The sequence below is a fragment of the Meles meles genome, chromosome 4, assembly GCF_922984935.1.
Source record: "Meles meles chromosome 4, mMelMel3.1 paternal haplotype, whole genome shotgun sequence".
Taxonomy (NCBI): Eukaryota; Metazoa; Chordata; class Mammalia; order Carnivora; family Mustelidae; genus Meles; species Meles meles.
In genome coordinates, this window is record NC_060069.1 from 6,971,617 (window position 1) to 6,990,756 (window position 19,140).

The 19,140-nt window shown below is 58.5% G+C and overlaps 1 protein-coding gene across 1 annotated transcript; it reads left to right on the forward strand.

The window, feature by feature from the left end:
• The first annotated feature begins 936 nt into the window (after nucleotides 1-936).
• AMOTL2 (angiomotin like 2) lies at nucleotides 937-18,890 on the forward strand. Its single transcript, XM_046002357.1, has 10 exons — nucleotides 937-1,187; nucleotides 3,728-4,517; nucleotides 7,245-7,551; nucleotides 8,542-8,686; nucleotides 9,078-9,170; nucleotides 13,166-13,461; nucleotides 14,224-14,531; nucleotides 15,256-15,476; nucleotides 16,052-16,231; nucleotides 17,032-18,890. Exons 2-10 carry the CDS (start codon nucleotides 3,784-3,786, stop codon nucleotides 17,088-17,090), a joined length of 2,343 nt encoding a protein of 780 aa, XP_045858313.1. The 5' UTR covers nucleotides 937-1,187; nucleotides 3,728-3,783; the 3' UTR covers nucleotides 17,091-18,890.
• Nucleotides 18,891-19,140: the final 250 nt, after the last annotated feature.

Below are 19,140 nucleotides of genomic sequence, written 5' to 3' on the forward strand. Positions count from 1 at the left end.
ATAACACAGACACGATAACAGAATTCCCGGGGACGCTGATTTAGGAGGGCTGACCCGGATGACGAGGCGAAAAGCGGGTGGTGGCACACCGTGCGCTCTGCGTAAATTTCGGGGTGCCCATTAGTCCCTTTGCCCGGAAGAGTGGGACAGAGCGCCTGGCGGCGGGCGATTCAGTGGGTTAGGTGGAGCAAATTAACCGGAAGATTTTCAACCCAGATTCACACTTCCTGTGGAGACAGTCCCCGAAAGAGCTGGTGAAGGTGTTTGTAAACAATAACAGGGCAATTCAAAGGTTTGCCGCTGGCAGTGAAAACAGTGGGGGTTAGGGAAGAGACTCGGGCTGGAAGCGGCTTCTCTTCGCCAGGGGCGGAGGTTAGGGTCCAAGCCAGGCAGGTAAGGACATCATTGCAGTCACATTGCGCACACACACACACACACACACACACACACACACACACAGACACACACACACTACCCGAGCCCCTCCGCAGTCACATTGCACACACGCGCACACGCGCACACACGCACACACACTCTCCCCGAGCCCCTCCGCAGTCACATTGCGCACACACGCGCGCACACACACACACACACACACACACACACACACTCTCCCCGAGCCCCTCCGCCGCAGCAAAACCCAGAACCCCTCAGGGACACGCGATGGTCCAGCTCCGGGTGTTCCTGTCCGCGCACAGGGATGAGAGAGTGGGTGGAAGGCGGGGGCGGGTTTGCGGGACGGTAATGGCCGAGGAGATGAATTCGTCCGCAGCAGCCCCGAAGGCAAAGCGTGGCGCTGGGGTGTGGAGGCGGGAGAGGTGCAGGGCGTCCCAGAGGGCCCTGGGCGGCCCGGGCAGGGAGCTCCGGGCCCAGCCCGCAGCGCCGCCTCCCGAGAGGAAGGCGGGGGCCGGGAGGAGGGAGCGGGAGGAGGCGGAGGGCGGAGGAGGGCGGCGCGCTGAGAGGTTATTTGTGGTTCGCTTTGATCCGGAGGGGGAACCTGAAACTCTCACATTCCTGGCATAGCAGCCGCCTCCGGCGCGGGCCGACCCTGGGGCTGCGCGCTGGGGCCCGAGCGGCCAGAGCGTCGGCGCCACCGCCGAGTGCACACCTCCGCTGCCGAGCCGAGCCGGGCCGGGCCGGGCCGGGTCGTCGGGTCTGACTACGCCGAGCACCCGCGGGCCGCAGCGGTAAGGAAGGCGGCTCGGGCGCTTCGGGGAGCGCGCGGGCCGGGGGAGACGCGTCCAGCCGGAGCCAGAGACCCCGTGCAGCCCGCCGTTTTCTGGGAGCGGGAACCCGAAGCACCGAGCGTCCCCTGGGTGAAGTGCGCCCTTTCGAGGAAGCCGCGGAGGCGGCCCTGAGCCGCTCCTGCCGGCCCCTCGAAGCGTGCCTGGGTCCGGGCTGTCGCTGGCGCGCCGGTCTCTTGGGGCGGGGGCAGGGGGACAGCCTTTGGGGAGAGCGGGGTCCCCTGTTGTGGGTCGTGGGCCTGGGAGAGGGGCGCGGAACAGGACAGGAGGCGCCGCTCCCGAGTTCCAGTTGCAGGGCCCTGGGGTTGAACTGGTTAGGTGGGGATTACAGGTGTCTTTGCCCCCCATCTAGTCCAAGAATTCCTCTTTGTCTTCCTTGGAAAATCCTCTCTGGAGCCACGGAATGGCTCTCACTTAGAAAGAATGCAGCCAGCCGTCCAGCCCGGTGACGTCAGCGTTGGAGCATTTGGAAAACAAAGAGGGCTCGGGAGGCAGGGAGGGAGGCGGACCCGCAACGCTTCAAGAACTCAGTGGGCTACCGGCTACCCTCGCCTGCTCGTTCTAAGCGCCGCGGCCGCCTCCGGGTGTTCGTGGTCGGCTTGGAGTCCGGGTAGGGCTGGATCCTGGCTGGGATGCAGTCTGACTTTGAGACTTTCGCTTGGTTTCCTTAAACCAGCGAGAGCCAGAGTTGTGTGCTTACTTGGGAAAGGGGGTGGGGTGTTCAGGGAGTTGGGTGCTCTGGTGCACCAAAGGTGCATGGCTGGGGTCGTGGTGCCAGATTTAACAATGGCTCAGCTGAAAGAGTTGCATCCGAGGGGTCTGACGGGGACAGACTCGACTGAGAGGCTCGGGAGGTGTTCCCCGCTCCCAAGCACATTGCTGCGGGGAGGAGACTAGGAATCTGTCCAGGAAACTCTGCATTCCGTACACCCCACCCCCCTCTTCGTTCTCAGCGGGAGTCAGCCCAGACTGATTTTTTTTTTTTTTTTTTTTTAAAGAAAATGCCCCGTGGATGAAATTCTAGGGTGAATTGATTCCGGTTTGTTTTGCCTCTGGCAACTCTGGAGTCTTGCATCTCCACACCTACTGTGTGTAGGGAGAGAGGGCAGCGTGACTGGGTGCCGGAAGGATGGGGACCGAGATGCCTTCCAGACTCCACTCCCTCTCCTTTCTGGGCCGCCAGGAGGAAGGATTGCGAGCCTCCGGAATCCAAAATGCAGCGGGGGCCTTGGGGCCACTTTTAAGGCAGGGGAGGGACCATGTTCTTCCCACTCCCCTCCCCCGATAAGTAAGGACCTATGGAGATGTGGATTTTGTTTGGTTTTCCCCAAATCTCCTTTGGAGGTTTGTGTTGGAGAAGGCTGTGGGAAGGAAGCCCAGTGAGGCCGGCAGTATTCCAGGACCTGAGCCACTGAGAGCCCAAGCTCAGAAGAGAATCCCTTCCTCGGGACACATGCCCTGCGCTGCAGGCTCCCAGCCCCAGCAACCAGGAGCCTCTCCCTTGCTCCTTTACTCCTCCAGTTGGCTCAGATGGGTGTTAGTGATGTCAAGATGCCCAGCGCCCACCCCCACAATGTGGCGGAGGACCATCCGGGTCTTTTTCTAAGTAGCAAGTGTGTCTGTGTGTGTGTACACGTCGGACGGTCAAAAATCAAAGACACGGTGCCATCCTTTGTCTTTCCGGGTGCACCCGGGCACTTGTCCGCACACAGACTGTGTGACTGACCCATAAACCTTGATGTGTGGCCTCTTTTTGCCTCATTTCACAAAACCATGGTCCTGTGGTAGCTAGCCTGTCTTCTCTCATCCCTTATTCACCAAACCAGATGCCTTTTCTCCCTTCTTCCCCGTTCACCTTGCAGAGTGACTGTCAAGGTCATGCCATGACAGGGAGGGCTCAGTGTGGGAAAGGGGGTAAAGGGTGATGAGTTAACTGTGCCAAGGCTAGGGCTCAGGAGTGCTACATTCTAGAGGGACGTAGGGGCTGTTTGCCCAGGGCTTCTACTAGGCTGGACTGATTCTTTACCATGTGCCAAGAAGCTGGGACCCTGTCTAACCCTGGACTGGCGTGCTTCGTGGTTATAGCTGAGCTACCCCTACGCTGGGGTCGCTCATCAGCCTTTTCATTGGGAAGCTGACTGCAGGAGGCTGTGGTTCCTGGGTGACTGATAACCTTCAGAGTTACTGGGGTCTTTCTTTAGGCCTAGTACGTCTCCGCGAATAGGACTGTAAGGGTAGTCCTCTGCCAAGGATTTACAGTGTACCAGGAGCTCGGCAGCCCTTGGCTTATTTAATTTTCAAGTCCACGAGGCAAGCATTACTCTTTCATTTTTCCGATGGAGAAACTGAGTCTCGCAGGTTAGGTCACTTGCCTTCATCGGTGGGTGGCAGCACTGGCAGCTGAGCCCAGGCTTGGGTGACCCTCCACAGCCTTGCTCTTTCCTGCGTGCTGCCCCTCATTGCTCTTCTTTCTTTCCTCCCAGGTGCCCTGGGGCGAGGCGCCCCGAGCCGCCAGCAGGTGTGTGGCAGCCGAGGAAGCATGAGGACGCTGGAAGACTCCTCCGGGACAGTCCTGCACCGCCTCATCCAGGAGCAGCTGCGCTATGGCAACCTGACGGAGACTCGCACGCTGCTGGCCATCCAACAGCAGGCCCTGCGGGGTGGGGCCGGGGCCGGGGGCACAGGTAGCCCCCAAGCCTCCGCGGAGGTCTTGGCACCCGAGGACGCTCAGGGGCTGCAGCAAGCCACCAGGCAGGAGCCCCAGGGCCAGGAGCACCAGGGCGGTGAGACCCACCTGGCAGAGAACACCCTCTACCGGCTGTGTCCGCAGCCCAGCAAGGGAGAGGAGCTGCCCACCTATGAGGAGGCCAAAGCCCACTCCCAGTACTATGCGGCCCAGCAGGCGGGTCCCCGGCCGCATGTGGGGGACCGGGATCCCCGAGGGGCCCCAGGAGCCCATCGGAGTCAGGACGAGGCCCTGCGGGAGCTGCGCCACGGGCATGTGCGCTCCCTGAGTGAGCGGCTCCTGCAGCTGTCCCTGGAGAGGAACGGTGCCCGGGCCCCCAGCCACATGAGCTCCTCCCACAGCTTCCCGCAGCTGGCCCGCAATCAGCAGGGCCCCGCGTCCAGGCCCCTCCCAGCCGAGGGCCCAGAGCCCCGTGGACCTCCGCCTCAGTACCCCCACGTCATGCTAGCTCATGAGACTGCCACTGCTGTCACCGACCCACGGTACCGCACCCGCGGAAGCCCACACTTCCAGCATGCCGAAGTCAGGTAACTGCTCACCCTGACTTTCTTCCAGACGACACCTTGGGCCAGGGCTGGCGAGCCCCAGAGGAAGGCCACCAGTACCCCTCTCCTTCTCAAGGAGGGGCTGATGCCTGGAGGAGAGAGTAGGACGCAGCCCAGATCACAGGAGAACTTAGTGGTGTCTTTTGCTTTAATTTGGAGATGGATACCATTGTGTGATTAGCTATCAAGTAACTAGGGTTTCCAGGGGGTACCAGTTACAGCAGCAGGGTAAAGGTTAGGTTTTTGAAAGAACTTGCTCAAGACAAGGGCTGGGAATCATTGCCAAACCGTTTCCAAACTAAGTGGGAAAAAGGTGAGACCTCCTTCTCCGGAGATGTTTAAGACCAAGTGGACAGTCTGCTTTCTGTGATTAGTGGGAGGCACTCCTTACTGGAGGCACGAAGGGCCAGATGGCCTCCTTAGAGACCTCCCCCTATCCTACACCCAGGCAGGAGCTGCGTACTTGCTACTCTGCGTTTCCTTTCCCGTTTCCCTATGTGCCCCAGGTGACTGGAGCCCCTTGGGGCAGAGGTCCAGGTGAGCCCCTTTCTGGGGCACTGGGAAAAGGCTGCTGGGGAATGCAGAGTTTGATTCTGAGGGTGAAGAGAAGCCTCTATTAGAGGATGCGATTTGGCTTCCCTCTTTCAAAAGGTCCCTCGGGCTGCAGGTAGAGAGAATGGATTTGGAGGGGCAAGAATGGAAGCAGAAAGCCCAGACAGTTTGCAGAAATAATGGTTCCTAGAAATGAGGCTGTGCCCCAGGCTTCTCCGTTGGCCCAGCACCTTCTGAGAAGCAGACACACACTGCTGCATTCACACACTGCATCTCCCTGCGCGCTGGTCTAGGAAACCCCACCAGAGGGGCCTGAGGATTTGCAGCCTCCTTTCTTCTGGAAGGCTCAAGGATGAATTCTGGTTCTCATCATGCTTGCTGAGTCTTCATTTAGTCACCCACTTTCCCACCGTTCGGCCTTTTCCTGGGATAGATGCCTTTCCTTGCTCTCGAGAAATGAGTGACGCCATGGTGTTGGTATGGAGGAGCAGAGGATGGAGGCTTGTGGGTTTTCTCCAACCTCCACCTCTCGTGCCCAGCCCCCACAACCCCCACTGCCTTAGCTCCTTTCTCAGCTTGGCCAGGGAGAGTTTCGGAAGCTGAGTCGTGGATTTCTTCTTCTGGAGCAGCCCTACTGAATCCTGTCAGGAAAAGATAATATCGTGGAAAGGAAGTAGACCACGGGAGAACAAAAAAGGGAGGGGGGTGCGGAATAGGGGAAGGGAGAGCGAGTGTGAAGGGAAAGGAGACTCTATTCTTTCTCAGAGTTAAGTCATCCACAAAGAATGCCAGTTGTGTCTGCCTGGCCCAGTGCAGGGGGGAGAAAGTTCGTGAAGCAACCCCAAGAACGCCACATGTAGCAGTGCAAGGAGAGTTTGCACATTCCTGTGGGGACCCTCTGTTCAGCTCTCGCTGGAAGCTCTGCTTTAAGGCAGGGCGAGAAATAGATCTGTCCAGCCTCTCCTTTCAGCTGATCACATAAGGATTGTTCATTGGGAACCTGGAGCAGGGACTTTTCTTCTAGCCTAGGGTCCTCAGGGGAGCAGGGGAAGGGAGGTAATGGGGGGAGGGGCATGAGCACTGAGGTGATGGATGCACGAGTGGCATTCAACCCTCATGGAGCGTCTGGGAGTTGGAAATCCCTGGTGTGACAGAGACGGTCCGTTCTTTTACACTTGGAGTCCCAAGGCCCCAGAGAGGCCCTGTGACCAGGCCTCACCCCATGCCTCTTGCTGTCTGCTCCTTCCCTTAATGGGGCTCTGAGAGTGACATTACAGCATTGTTAAAGGCCAGTGGAACATCGTCTTTAAACTCGGGCTATCACGGTGGTCCAGAGGTAGCCCCTATGCCTAAGAAAACCAGTGTGTGGGTCACATTTACTCTTTAAACAAGACAAGACGCTGCAGTTGCCCCTGGGAGAGACAGAGGCTGGGCCGCCATGGTGGGAGCACGTGCTGTAGGCCCAGGATCCTGCTAGGCTTTGTGTAGGCCTGGCCAGCCCCTTGAGGCTGGGAATGCTAACCCTCGTGAGGAGCAGAGGCATGCCAACACCCCAGAGACTTGAATGCCGATTTTGTCGGACTTCGGAGCTCAGACTACTTCCCCAGACATCCATCTCACCCCTCTGCCCTTAGCCACAGTATTCAAAAAATGTTTCTGCGATGGGTGACAGGATCCGAAATAGGAGGGAGAAAAACGTGGTTGTGCCGAACTGGCAGGTGCTGGTGTGAGAGCCTTAAAACAGACAGACACAGGGGTAGCTGCTGGGGTCCAGCCATCAAGTGGCCCAGGGGCCTGGGAGGCTGTGTGCTCAGTCACGATCAATGTGGCCTCCAGACCCAAAAAGAACCTTCTGTGAATGGGAAAGGTCAAGTGCGCAGTGCTGAAGATGCCTTACTTATCTACTGGTTGCTCATAAGGCCCCAGCCAACAGTGAAGCTAGGTGTGACACAGGCGTCCTGATGTTAACCCCTGCTAGACTCCCGTGAGGGTCTAGGGCAGACACCGTGGGGAAAAGGCCCTCCCTGCTGGTCACTGCCTCATGTTGTGTGGAGACTCTCCCGTATGCCAGGAGGGCTGGGCCTACTCAGGGCCGCTCAGGGGTGGGAGCCATGGGGGTCTGTGCCGTCTCTGAACACCGTCTTTTCTGCTCCCCAGGATCCTGCAGGCCCAGGTGCCCCCCGTGTTCCTCCAGCAGCAACAGCAGTACCAGTACTTACAGCAACCCCAGGAGCCCCCCCTGCCCCCACACCCAGCTGCTCTCAGCCATGGCCCCCTAGGCTCCCTCGGTCCACCCGAGATGGAGGGGCCAGCAAGCACCCAGGCCTCCTCTGCCACCTCGGGCAGCGCCCACCTGGCCCAGCTGGAGACCTTGCTGAGGGACAATGCCAGGCTGCAGAGGGACAATGAGAGGCTGCAGAAGGAGCTGGAGAGCTCAGCAGAGAAGGCTGGCCGCATTGAGAAGGTAGGCCCTGCTGGGACCTCAGAAGAGAGGGACATGGTCGGGGCGGGGGAGCTGCTGCCCACCCCTTCGTCCTTCCCATGCCCTCCCTCGCTGACTCTAGAGACAGCTGGGGAGCAGCCTCAAGGCCAGCAGAGCAGGCCTGGAGTGTGAGCAGTTGCTGCCCAGCAGTGATAAAAAGAGCCCATTCACCAGCTCCCTGCACGCCCTTCCCCTGCACACACCCCCTCCTGCGGACACCTCCCACAGAGAGCCCTTTGTGTCCCCCACACAACAGCAAGTCTGTTCTAGGCCAGCCCTGGCCCCAGAGAAAGCCCCTCCTCTTGGAAAAAACGAGCTACTTATTGGAATCCCTGCCGAGCTTGGAGCAGGGCTTGGAGCACGTGCGGAACCTGCCAACAGCCAAGTGGGAGGGGCCGCTGGGGCCAGGCTGGCCCTCTGCAGCGGAGGGTGCTGGCCACAGGAAGAAATACTCTTGCCACAGGCAACTGAGGCTGGGGACTAGTGTGCCCCCTTTTGTGAAGGTTTATCTGCTGTGCATTCAGCTTTGACGGGTGGCCTCTGGCCTCCTGTTTTGTCCCAGCTAGCTCAAAACTCCCAGAACACGGCTGGAGTCTTTCTGTGCCCAGTCCTATCCCACGGGGCTCAGACTGTCAGTAGAAACTGACCAAAAGTAAAATACTTCTGGACCATTGGGCGCAGGGAAGCTGTGTTGGGTCAGTCCGAGGCAGCCAATTCCAGAGAACCTGGCCCTGGGTTCACTCAGCATTGGCACAATTGTAGGGACCCTTGCCCGCTGGTTCTAGTATCCGATTTGGGCTTCTGAACATCCCACTATAGCCCCCTGGATTTTTTTTGCCGTCGCCTTTTATCTTCTCACTCACCCTTTATGATGGTGTAGCAGAGCAGCCTGGGCCTGTGGAGGGGACCCTGAGGCCACACACTGTCTGGGATCTGTCCCCTTCCTTCAGCTCTCCTGTCTGCCTCTTGCAGCTGGAAGGTGAAATCCAGCGGCTCTCCGAGGCCCACGAGAGCCTGACGAGAGCCTCTTCCAAGCGGGAGGCCCTGGAGAAGACCATGCGGAACAAAATGGACAGTGAAATGAGGAGGCTGCAGGACTTCAACAGGGATCTTAGAGGTGAGAGAGAGCACCCAGGGTGAGGGGCTGGCGAGCATCTGTGGAGGCCCTGATTGCTCTGGTGTAGGGAGGAATGGATAATCTCTGCCTTCTGCAAAAATAAGTGTAAACTGGCTACCAGCGTGGGACTCCTGGTAGCCACCTTGACGGGCGAAGCTTGCGTCTGTTCTGCGCCTTGGAGCCTCTAGCAGGAACCCTCACTGATGTGCCCAGAGTCTCCCTCCTCACTTGGCTCGGAGCGCACCCTGGGGTTCCCTATCAGTCCCTCCCTGGTTTGGAGGGTGCAGCCCCACACCCAGGACCCCAGGGGACACTGGGCAGGCAGCTTCACCTGATCACCTGATACTCCCAACATCTTTCCTTAAAACATTTTTTCCTTCATTTGAAACAGAGAGATTGGAATCTGCAAATCGCCGTCTAGCAACCAAGACCCAGGAGGCCCAGGCAGGAAGTCAGGACATGGTGGCCAAGCTGCTTGCTCAGAGTGAGTGGGGGTCCCGCTTAGAGGCCCGCACAGATAAGTGGGTGGGGAGACTGGCAGTGACTGTGGACACGGAGGACTGGCCCTCTCACCCGGCAAAGCAGCGCTTCGAACGCAGGATTCCAGAATGCCTGCTATGTACCCGGCACTGCGGAGTCTCGGCTGGGGGTGGTGGCTTCCAGAGATAAGATGATGTTCTGTATTTATTGGAGAGATGAATGGCTAGCAGAGGGACACTGGGGCGCAGTGATTTGCTGAACTGTGCTGCTGTGTTGGTACAGTATCCTTCAGAACTAGAGGTGCAGTGGGCAGTGGGGGAGGCCAGATAGCCGTGGAGGCAAGTGGGAGCAGAGAGAAGGAATGTTGAGTTCTTCCGGGGAGTTCCAGGCGCGGGAAGGTTAGGGGTGCCCAGCTGGAATGTGAGAAGCTGGGGAGGATGGTGCAACTGGGCCATAACAAGGTGGCCAGGGGAGGGTCCCTGCAGACAACCCACAGTGGGTTCCTGGAGCTTAACCAGGCTGAGGAAGGGGTTTAGGAAGCCCCTCTAACAGGGGTGGTGGAAGGCTTCTGGAAGAGAGTAGATGCATTCAGTATTGACTAGTCTATTCAGACACTTGTTCATTAGCAGAACCATGCTAAGCCCCTCTCAGGAACTGGGCAGAGGGTGGGAGCAGGTCCTGGAAGGTACCAGGGCAGGGGAGGGGGTCAAGCGAGAGGGGCTGAACTTGAGAAGGAAGCAGGGTCTTCTAACCACAGATGTAAGGGAACAAAGGTGCCCCTGGCCTTGGAGACTAGTGAGTGGGAAGTCCCCACTGGCCCGAGAGAGGCTTTGTGGGGATGGCAGGGGCGGAGACTGCCCACAGGGGAAGAGGCAGTGGGATGGCTCATGGGGAGGTCCGTGGAGTGGGACTAAAGGAAGCTTGGCAGCAGGAAGAAGCACTAGCAGTCAGAAGAGACAGAGGCAGTTAGTAAGTTCCTACTCTGCTGTAATGGTGTTCGGGCTTTTGCAGAGAAATGGAACGGGGGGGTGGCCGGTGTCCTGGTGAGGGTGGCTTTGAGGAAGCCTACTGTATGTGAGGGGTCTGGATGGAATGGAGCGTCCAGAAGTCAGGGAGCAGCTTGAGGACTGAGCTCTGGCTGGCAGCACCTCCTTCTGCAAGGAGGGCTCAGAGCCCCAGACAAGGCAAGTGGGGGGACAGGACCCTGAAGGGATTAGGGGATGGGCTGGAGCAGGAGGTAGGCTAGGCCATACTGAGCCGAGCAAGGTGGCAATGAATTTGGGTGCCTGGGAGGGAGGTGATGGTGGTGGGGAAGGACAGGGAGGGGGAAGCCCTTGGTGTAGCCCTTGGGAGTCTGGGGGGATGGGTTACTAGCAGGAGGCGGAATGGGGGCCTCCTGGAGGAGAGGGTAGGCTTTGGGGTCGCACACTGCCGCAGAAAGGAAGTCGCTAGGCAGATTTCTGGGAGCCAGCAGAGGAGAGGCAAAGTGGGGGAGGCTGGCCTGGAGGCGTTTCCGCTCCCTGAGGAGCAAGCGCCAGGCTGTTCTTGGCTCCTCGCTGGAACCATTAATCTCTCGCAGCCGCGGGTGACCTGGATGCCTGGCATTCCTGAGCCGCTGGGCTGTTCCGCTCTGGGCCCGCCCCCCACCGCTCCCTCCCCTGCCTAGAGCCACTGGGACAAAGGGACAGGGCCAGAGCTGGTGGGCCCCAGCCAGTGGCTTTCTCCAGGGCAGAAGGTGAATCCCCCTTCTGCCTGCCCTTGGCCGCCTCCCATCTCCCAACTTGTCTCCCCCCGCCCTGCCCCCCCAGCAGAGGAGCTCTCCTCCCCGACAGATCAGAGAAGCCTGTGGTTCCATCCTGGTGGCTGGGGATGGCCCCTGCCAGGGCCTTCGAGGTTGTGCAAGGCAGCAGGGAGCTGCGGGGAAACAGAGGCTGGGTCCCCCCACCCCTCCCCAAGGACTAAGGAAAGTGAAGCAGCTCTTCCTTGTTCCTTAATACGCCTGGAGAAAACATAAGCTCCCGGGGAAGATGTCTCTGGTTGACTCACCTTTTTTCTGGGGTCCGTCAGCAGGAGCAGGAAAGTGTGATCACTGTCACCAATGTCACCTACTTTCGGTACAGACCGCCCCTCCCTCCCCACCCCACCCCATCCCCGCTTTGACTGGTCTGGTCTGGCCCTGCCCTCTCTGGGGATCTGGCCTTGAGTCCTGAGGCCTAGCTCTCTTAGCTCTGTCCACCTTGAGCATTTCCTTCTCATCTCAGAACCTGAGCTTCAGGTTCTGGGGCTGGAATATGGGGCAGTCACAGGAAAGACTGGGAGGAGAGGCTGCTTCCTGTAAGCCCTGTGGGCTGTGGGCCCTTGGAGCACATACAGGAAGGGATCGTTGCTTCTAGGCCCAAATCCGCAATGTACTCTCTCTGCCGGCCTCTCCACCACGTTCCTTAGATGCTAAGTCAGCCCACTGTGGATGCCTCAGTTCCAGTATTACTGAGCTTCCTCATTTTTTCCCTCCACGCCAAGGAGTAAGGCCAGCCTGGACCCACCAGCCTTGAAAAATTCCACATTGAGGCAGAGCTGGCCTGCGTTGCCCGTGTCCTCCTCCTCCTCCAGTCCTAGGGCCCTAAGTAAGCAAATCCTCCCTTGGCCTGCCCAGGTCCCAAGCCTTCACTCTTCTATTCCAGAACCTGTCCCCTGTGATAGGTACTTCGCTACATGTGGCCCAAAGACTAAAATGAAATAAAAGGGGATAAAATTAAAAATCCGGTTCCTTCCTCACACTAGCCATATTGCAAGTGCTCGCTCAATAGCCAGTAGCTCGGCACAGTTGGTACAGTGTGGAACAGTTTGATCACAGCAGAAAGTCCCACTGTACTGTGGTAGAGCACACGCTAGAGACAGTGCCTTGGAGTTCATCAGGCAGGCCCTACGGCCCATCCCCTTCCACCCTCCAGCAAGGCAGGCAGCCAACACCATCTTTGGGAGGGGGGAGCGGGCTGGACGGTCAGAGGGCAGGCGGGTGGGAGGTGAATTTAGACCTAGAGCATCAGCTGGAGGACTTCATGGTCTGGCTTGGGACTTGGTTGGCCGCACAGTGAGAAATGGGTCCCTGAGCAGAGTTCTGCAAGCAAGCAAAAAAACAATCCCGACTTAAAATTTGGGCTGGCTAGGAGCTTAGACACAAATCTTCGACCGTAGTTATCGTCACTGTCATGTCATGACCATAGTCATTGGCCACGAAGTTTGCATTCATTATGAGCCCGTCTGCCGACATCTCAGTGGTCCCCCAAACCAAGGAGGGAAATGTAGCCTTATTCTGGGGGTCTCTGGGTCCATGGAATGAGTCCTGGAGCCCGCTTTGAGAGGCCTCTGGGCGTGGGGGCCTCCCGCCACAGCCAGAAGCAGCCTGGTCCTTGGGAGGCCAGGCTGACTTGGGTCCCCACTTTAGCGGCACCAGTCCCACGTTTTTCCCCCATATGTTGCGGGTCCCGTATCCTACTTTGAGGGGCTGTAGTTGAAGGTTTCAGGGGAATGAGATGTGTAAGTGCCTGGCCCATGGTGCGGCTGGTGGTTCCTCTCTTCCCTGTTCCTTCTCTCGTGTGAGCGATGGTCCTGTCACAGTCCACCTGCACCTTCTCTCATCTGTGGGTCCCTATCACAGTTCCTATCTGGCCAGTCTCTAGTGTCTTTCTGAGGCCCAAGGAACAGGGTGAATGTGTTTTGGAAATGGTGACACGTGGCGCAGGTGGACAGTGTTTGGGGCTGTCTACGTCCCAGCAGAGGCAGCGTGGCCCAGTTATTACCGCAAATGCCTGTACCTGTCCCTCCGCCATAAAATGGCAGTGGTAATAATAGCGCCTAACTCCCAGGGTTGTGGAGAGGCCAGGACGCAGACGCATCCACGGAGCCATCCGTGCAGAGCCCGGCATGTGGTGGGCGCCCCGTGGCACCAGGTGGGGTGGTTGCCGTCCCTGACCCAGCGCCCCTGCCTCCCCGCTGCAGGCTACGAGCAGCAGCAGGAGCAGGAGAAGCTGGAGCGGGAGACGGCCCTGCTGCGCGGCGCCATCGAGGACCAGCGGCGGCGCGCGGAGCTGCTGGAGCAGGCTCTGAGCAACGCGCAGGGTCGGGCGGCGCGCGCGGAGGAGGAGCTGCGCAAGAAGCAGGCCTACGTGGAGAAGGTGGAGCGGCTGCAGCAGGCCCTGGGGCAGCTGCAGGCGGCCTGTGAGAAGCGGGAGCTGCTGGAGCTGCGTCTGCGGACGCGCCTGGAGCAGGAGCTCAAGGCCCTACGTGCCCAGCAGGTGAGCTCTGAGACCCGAGGTGGCGAGACCCGACGAGGTGGCGTGGGAAGCGCGGCATCTGGGGAGCCCCTGCTGAGATCCGGCTGGAAAGCAGGGGGCATCTGTGCTCCAGCCTCGCCCCAGCTCCTCCCAGCCACCAGCCTTAGAAGAGGCTTTGCCTCTTGGCCGGGTGCCAGCCGTGGGCACTCAGGACCTGGGCCTCGGTCCTTGGCGGCAGCAGGGGTTGGCATCCTTGGTCTCTGGAGAGATAGCCCAGGAGTGCGGAAGACTAGCCAGCTCTCACGCGTCTCCCCGACTGGAGAGGGCAGGTGGTAACCCAGATCCTGAGTCTTCATCCTCGCTCTGGGCTGTGTTAGTGACGCTAGGGTTTACAAGCCAGATGGAGTTCTGTCTCCACTCCCCACTTGACCCTTCCCACGGGGCTAGAGTGACCACAGGCCCTGGACTGCCCAGGTGGGCCCTGGTCTGCACCAGTTGTCACGGCGTGATTATTGGGAGCACCCCTTTCCCCATTTGGAGGATACTTTCCCGGCTCCCCTGTGCCAAGGCCGGCCTGATCTTTCCTACGCCCTCAGCCACGGGGTTGTCGGGAGCCACAGCACCTGCTTCCTCTTCGGTAGCAGCAGGGCACGGAGAGGGGGTGGGCAGGCGAGCTGGGAAGGGCAGAGGAGCCCCTGTGCCTAAGGGAGGGTGCAGGGGTGAGGACCCGGGGCTGCTGCACCCCAGCCTCCGCCCTTGAACACGGTGCTCCCTTCTCCGCAGAGACAGGCCAGCCCCCCCGCTGGTGCCAGTGGCAGCAGTGGGTCCCCAGAGCTCAGTGCCCTGCGGCTGTCAGAACAACTACGGGAGAAGGAGGAGCAAGTCCTGGCGCTCGAGGCGGATATGACCAAGTGGGAGCAGAAGTATCTGGAGGAGCGAGCCATGAGGCAGTTTGCCATGGACGCAGCCGCCACGGCGGCCGCCCAGCGCGACACCACGCTCATCCGACACTCCCCCCAGCCTTCGCCCAGCAGCAGCTTCAACGAGGGCCTGCTCACCGGTGGCCACAGGCATCAGGAGATGGAAAGCAGGTTGGGCCAGGCCCCCTGAAGGGTCCGGGTGGCGCTGTCCGGTCCCTGCCGTGCCCCTAGCCCCTGATAAACACCCCTCTCCCCACGAGGCTCAGCAGTCCCTCCTCCCTCTGGGCCGGTTCCCGTGGGTCGGTCTGGCACCCCAGGCATCAGGCGCGTGTTCTTTCCCAGAGGTACCAGCCGACTCCTTGGTCTGCCCAGGGGACCTTGGCTGTGCAGGTGTTGGATGCCATCCAGCGCTCCGGCCTCTGTCTGCTCTTCCCACCCCCAGTCAGTTGGGAAAGCAAGACTTTCCAGCGGAGGCCACACCATGAGCCACCCCAGAAGGAAGGTAGACTAGGGCCCTGGCTTCGGATAGCTAGTGTTTTCTCTGCAGAAACAACCTCAGAGGCCCCACAAGATTTCTGTTTGACCTATGTCCGACTCATAAGGCCAAGCACGAGAGCTGAGCCCATTAGATGGTCAGCAGCTCTGGGGCATTGCCCCACAGGGCCGGGGTCGCGGCCTTGCTGTCATCTGCAGAATCCAACCCACCCCTTGTCCTGCCTTTGCTGGCATAAGAAAGGCCCAGTGCCTTGTGCCCTGGTAGTTTTCAGGGCTTCGGATTCCAGAACTGTGATGACCTTTCCGAAGGCTCCCTCCGGCTTTCATGAGGTAGGGAGGGTGGAGGCCAGTGGACCGGCGGGTCCGACCCTGTGAGCGTGGTCTCTCTCTCTCCCCTCAGGCTGAAGGTGCTCCATGCCCAGATCCTGGAGAAGGATGCGGTGATCAAGGTCCTTCAGCAGCGCTCCAGGAAAGACCCGGGCAAGGCCATGCAGGGCTCCCTGAGGCCCGCCAAGTCTGTGCCATCTGTCTTCGTGGCTGCTGCCGCGGCAGGGACCCAGAGCTGGCAAGGTCTGTCCTCTAGTGAGCGGCAAGTGGATGCCCCTGCCCGGCTGGCTACAGGTGAGAGGAGGCTGGTGGGAGGCGTAGGTAGAGGCTAGGTTGCTGTCAGGCCTTTGCTCCCAGAACTGAGGCTCAGACAGGGCTTCCCAGTCCTTGAACCCAAGGGAGCCAGCTTCCATACTGGCTCCGGTGACCCGGCAGCCCACGGCTGTCCTGCTGGTGTGAGAGGGCATGCGCGAGTCCCCGCCCCTGTACATGCCAGCACGTTGGACCCCAGCCACTCGCCATCTAAGCAGAAATAGAGCTTCCTGTGCAGAGAGACTTTGCAGACAAGATCCTCCGCTCCTCTCTCTGAGCGGATGCCATGGAAATTCAAGAGTCCCCGCTGGTTCTCAGATTTAACCCGCTAAGAACGCTTCTGCTCCTGAAGAGCTTTGGAAACCAATCCAACCGGATAGTTATTCCTATTGGGAAACAGGAGTACTGACCGAATCTTAATCGAAATTCTTGAAAATCAAGAGCAAGCCGTACCACCACGTGCCCCCCAGTGGGTACAGTTAACTTGAGGTGTCTGTCCTTCATGGGGCTACCCCTAGTTTCATGAGGCAGTAACTGTCGGCCTCCTGCCTTTCCAGCGGCCCGGGCCTCCGAGGAGGAGCCAGTGACTCTAGCTCCCCTCCCCGCTCATGCCAAACACGGGAGCAGAGATGGGAGCACCCAGACCGACGGTCCCCCAGACAGTGCTGCCGCTTGCCTGGGACTGGATCCCGACAGCCTCCTGGGGTACAGCGGGGGCCAGAGGACAGCCTCACTGGGTAAGTCCCCCTTCCCGGGACCTCTGTGCTGCACAGGGCTAGGGATGCCCTGGGGCGTGAGCTGGAGCTCGGGCCCCTTCATTCCCAGATCCCTTGGCTCCCCGCACGCCACGGGGAGCCGCACACAGTGCTGGGCGAGCGGGCTCTGTGGGCCCCTCCATGTGGACGTGAGGGCTGGTCGGATGCACGGATGGGAGGAACTGAAAAGCCCGATCACAGACAGATCCCAAGTTCAGAAAGAAGGCAGCCGTGCGGGAGGCCCTTCTTCTCGTCTCTCGTAGCCTTCCTTACATATTTCGTTGCCAATCTAAGTATCTAAGATCATGCAGCTTGGCGAGTGACCTGATGGCAATCTCAAGTTAGAAGAGTTGGCTGAAAAAGAGTCCAAGACTGAGATATCTGAGAAGATGCCTTTTAAATGTTTTCTTCCCTTTCACATTAGCCCTCGGGTGTGGGCCTGCGCCTCACCGTCCCAGAAAACCACAGGCGCGGAAAGAATGCTGCAGCCTCCCTCCTTCCCTCAGGGCTCCCCCTCCCTCCGAGCCTCCAACCAATTTAAAGTTATAAATAAATGTGTCCCCCACGTCGGACACTGACGGTCTGGGTGGAGAGCTGGGGTGCGCAAAGCCTTGTGCTCGGTTGGTCGAGTGGGGTGGGGTGGGGTGGGGGTACCCGTTACCTGGGCAGCTGAGGAAGGCAGCGTTGGTGAAGGGAGATCCTATCTTGAAAAAGTGCCGGGATTTAAAAGGGCCATCTTGCGATGCTCACTGGCGTTTGCCTGTGCTCTTGTCTCTCTCCAGACTCTGTTGCTATATCCAGAGTCCAGGACTTGTCAGACATGGTGGAGATACTGATCTGAAGGAGGTCGTGCTTGGGGACTCCGAACCATTCCCCGTTTCGTCTGCCCTCTGCCGCTCTCAGCCATTCCAGCAGCCCCACCCAACTGCTGCTGCCCGGCTTTCCCCAAACCAGACACTCGTTCCCATTGACCGGCTGGTGCCCTGGGGCTTAAGAAGGATGCTACAGGGGTGAGGGGAGCCGTGAGAACACCTGCGTGCGGAAGACCCTGCTTCTCAGCCCCACATCCCTCCTCCTGAGCCCATGCAGAATGAGGATTCCCAGGCTGACTGTTGGGGTAGAAACTGGAAACCCAGAAGGGAGCTGAGCCCTCTCTGGACCCCCAGTTGGCACTGAGGCAGGAAGGGAGGGGATATATTGGTTTGGGAGACTGATTTCCCAAGATGGCTGCTCATGGACCCCAGGTGGGCCGGTTCAGGGCAGAGTCGGCCGTGCTGTTCCCCTTTGGCTAAATGTGGCCCCCGCCCACCTCATCTGTTCTCAGCTCCTCACTGCCTCCCTGAGATCACTGAGACTTGAATCTTCGGGGCACTGTGGAGGGTGTTAGTCCGCAGAAGCCACAGCCTCGCCCCCTCAGCTGGAGTGGGCAGGGGCCATTTGAGTGGACTGGGATAAGCTGTGCAGTTTGTACATAACCCCCTTTCCTCTGAAACAGAAGACTGAAGCATGCCGCTTCGGATTTGTGTCCTCTCTGTTTGCCTGTCCCTACCGCCACGGTTCCTGAAACTGCTGACTAGCCTCTCCGCTCTCTCCCTTTCTCAAGTTCTTGGCCCGTGGATCTTGATACTGGTTGATCCACGTGACATTGGCTGTCTTCCTCCACCTTGAGCCTTGTTTAAATGCCCACGGGACCCCCATTACCAGCCTCTTGACATGGCTCCACAGCTCCTGTCCCTGGGACATTCTGTCGGTTTGGTTATGAACCCTGAGCCAGATGAAATGAGCCGCCACACACAGACATCTGCCACGGGGGGCATCCCAGCACCAATTCTCTTGAAGGAAGCTGGAGGAGTTGCTTTGTTCTCATCAGTCTTTGTTCCCACCTGGAGGGATTGGGAGAGGGAGCTATGCTGGTGAAAAACTGGTCAGTGAGCTACAAGATGTGACTCAGCTCATCCTCTGAATGGAGCCCCCAGCACAAAATGGCGCCTGTGAGGCTGGTTCCTCAAGCTACCGGTGAGCAGCGCCCTGAAGCAGGGCCAGTGCTTCGGAATCAGAGCAAAGCGTCCATGTGACAGCCTGCCAGCAGCAGTGACTTTAACTTCCAGTCTTAGAGTCCCCCGGCTCAGCCCCAGGACCGATTGGTGGGTTTTAGTAGTTTGTCTTGACTGTTTTTAGTTCTCCTTGAATCTTTGTTTTTTCCTTTACTGTTTTTAGGTTCGGTATGTGTTTTTATTCCCGTAATTCCTCACGTTTCCTTTTTAAACATTTGCATTTGCTGGACAATTGCATATTTTTTTTAAAACCCTCTACCCTTCTTTAAAGCTGAAAAATACATTTGGTTCATGTGCATTGTTTACAAAGCAACAAGAAAAAGAAGAGGAAAAAAAAGGCAAAAAAATATTGTGAAAGAAAAAAAAACAACTTAATATATTTTGGATTAATATTTGGTATTTCTTTTAAAGTATTTTTTGTGCTGTGAACGTTTTCTGCCAAAGACCATGACGTGTGTCTGTATGTTTAAGTTATCGTAAATATTTAAAATGTAAACATGGCTGTTTTGTTATGCTACCCTGTCCCAGGACTGCTGCTGCATTCCACTGGGTATAACAGTATTTTAATAAAAAAAAAAAAATTAAAAGTGGTGTCTTTGCCAAAGTGAGAGGCTACGTGGGGATGGAAGGAGGGAAAGGAAAGGAAGGGTTGGGGAGTTGGCAAGTCACCCGTGTCACAGTCCCTAAGCACTGTTGGCTCTGAACCGTACCCTCCCTTCCTCACCCATGCTCCTTACACCCTGGCCAGACCATACCCATGAGTGGTAGCTCAGGGTCGCGGCTGTTTCTTGAACATACCCCACGGGTAGCTCAGTCCCAGCCGGTTTTGTTGGGCCA

What these genes read in the sequence shown, in the direction of transcription:
- AMOTL2 (XM_046002357.1), top strand. Translation starts at nt 3,784, where the DNA reads ATGAGGACGCTGGAAGACTCCTCCGGGACAGTCCTGCACCGCCTCATC. An exon ending in GGCCAAGCTGCTTGCTCAGA is followed by an intron (nt 9,171 to 13,165) that starts GTGAGTGGGGGT and finishes TCCCCGCTGCAG; the next exon opens with GCTACGAGCAGCAGCAGGAG. An exon ending in CCAGAGGACAGCCTCACTGG is followed by an intron (nt 16,232 to 17,031) that starts GTAAGTCCCCCT and finishes GTCTCTCTCCAG; the next exon opens with ACTCTGTTGCTATATCCAGA.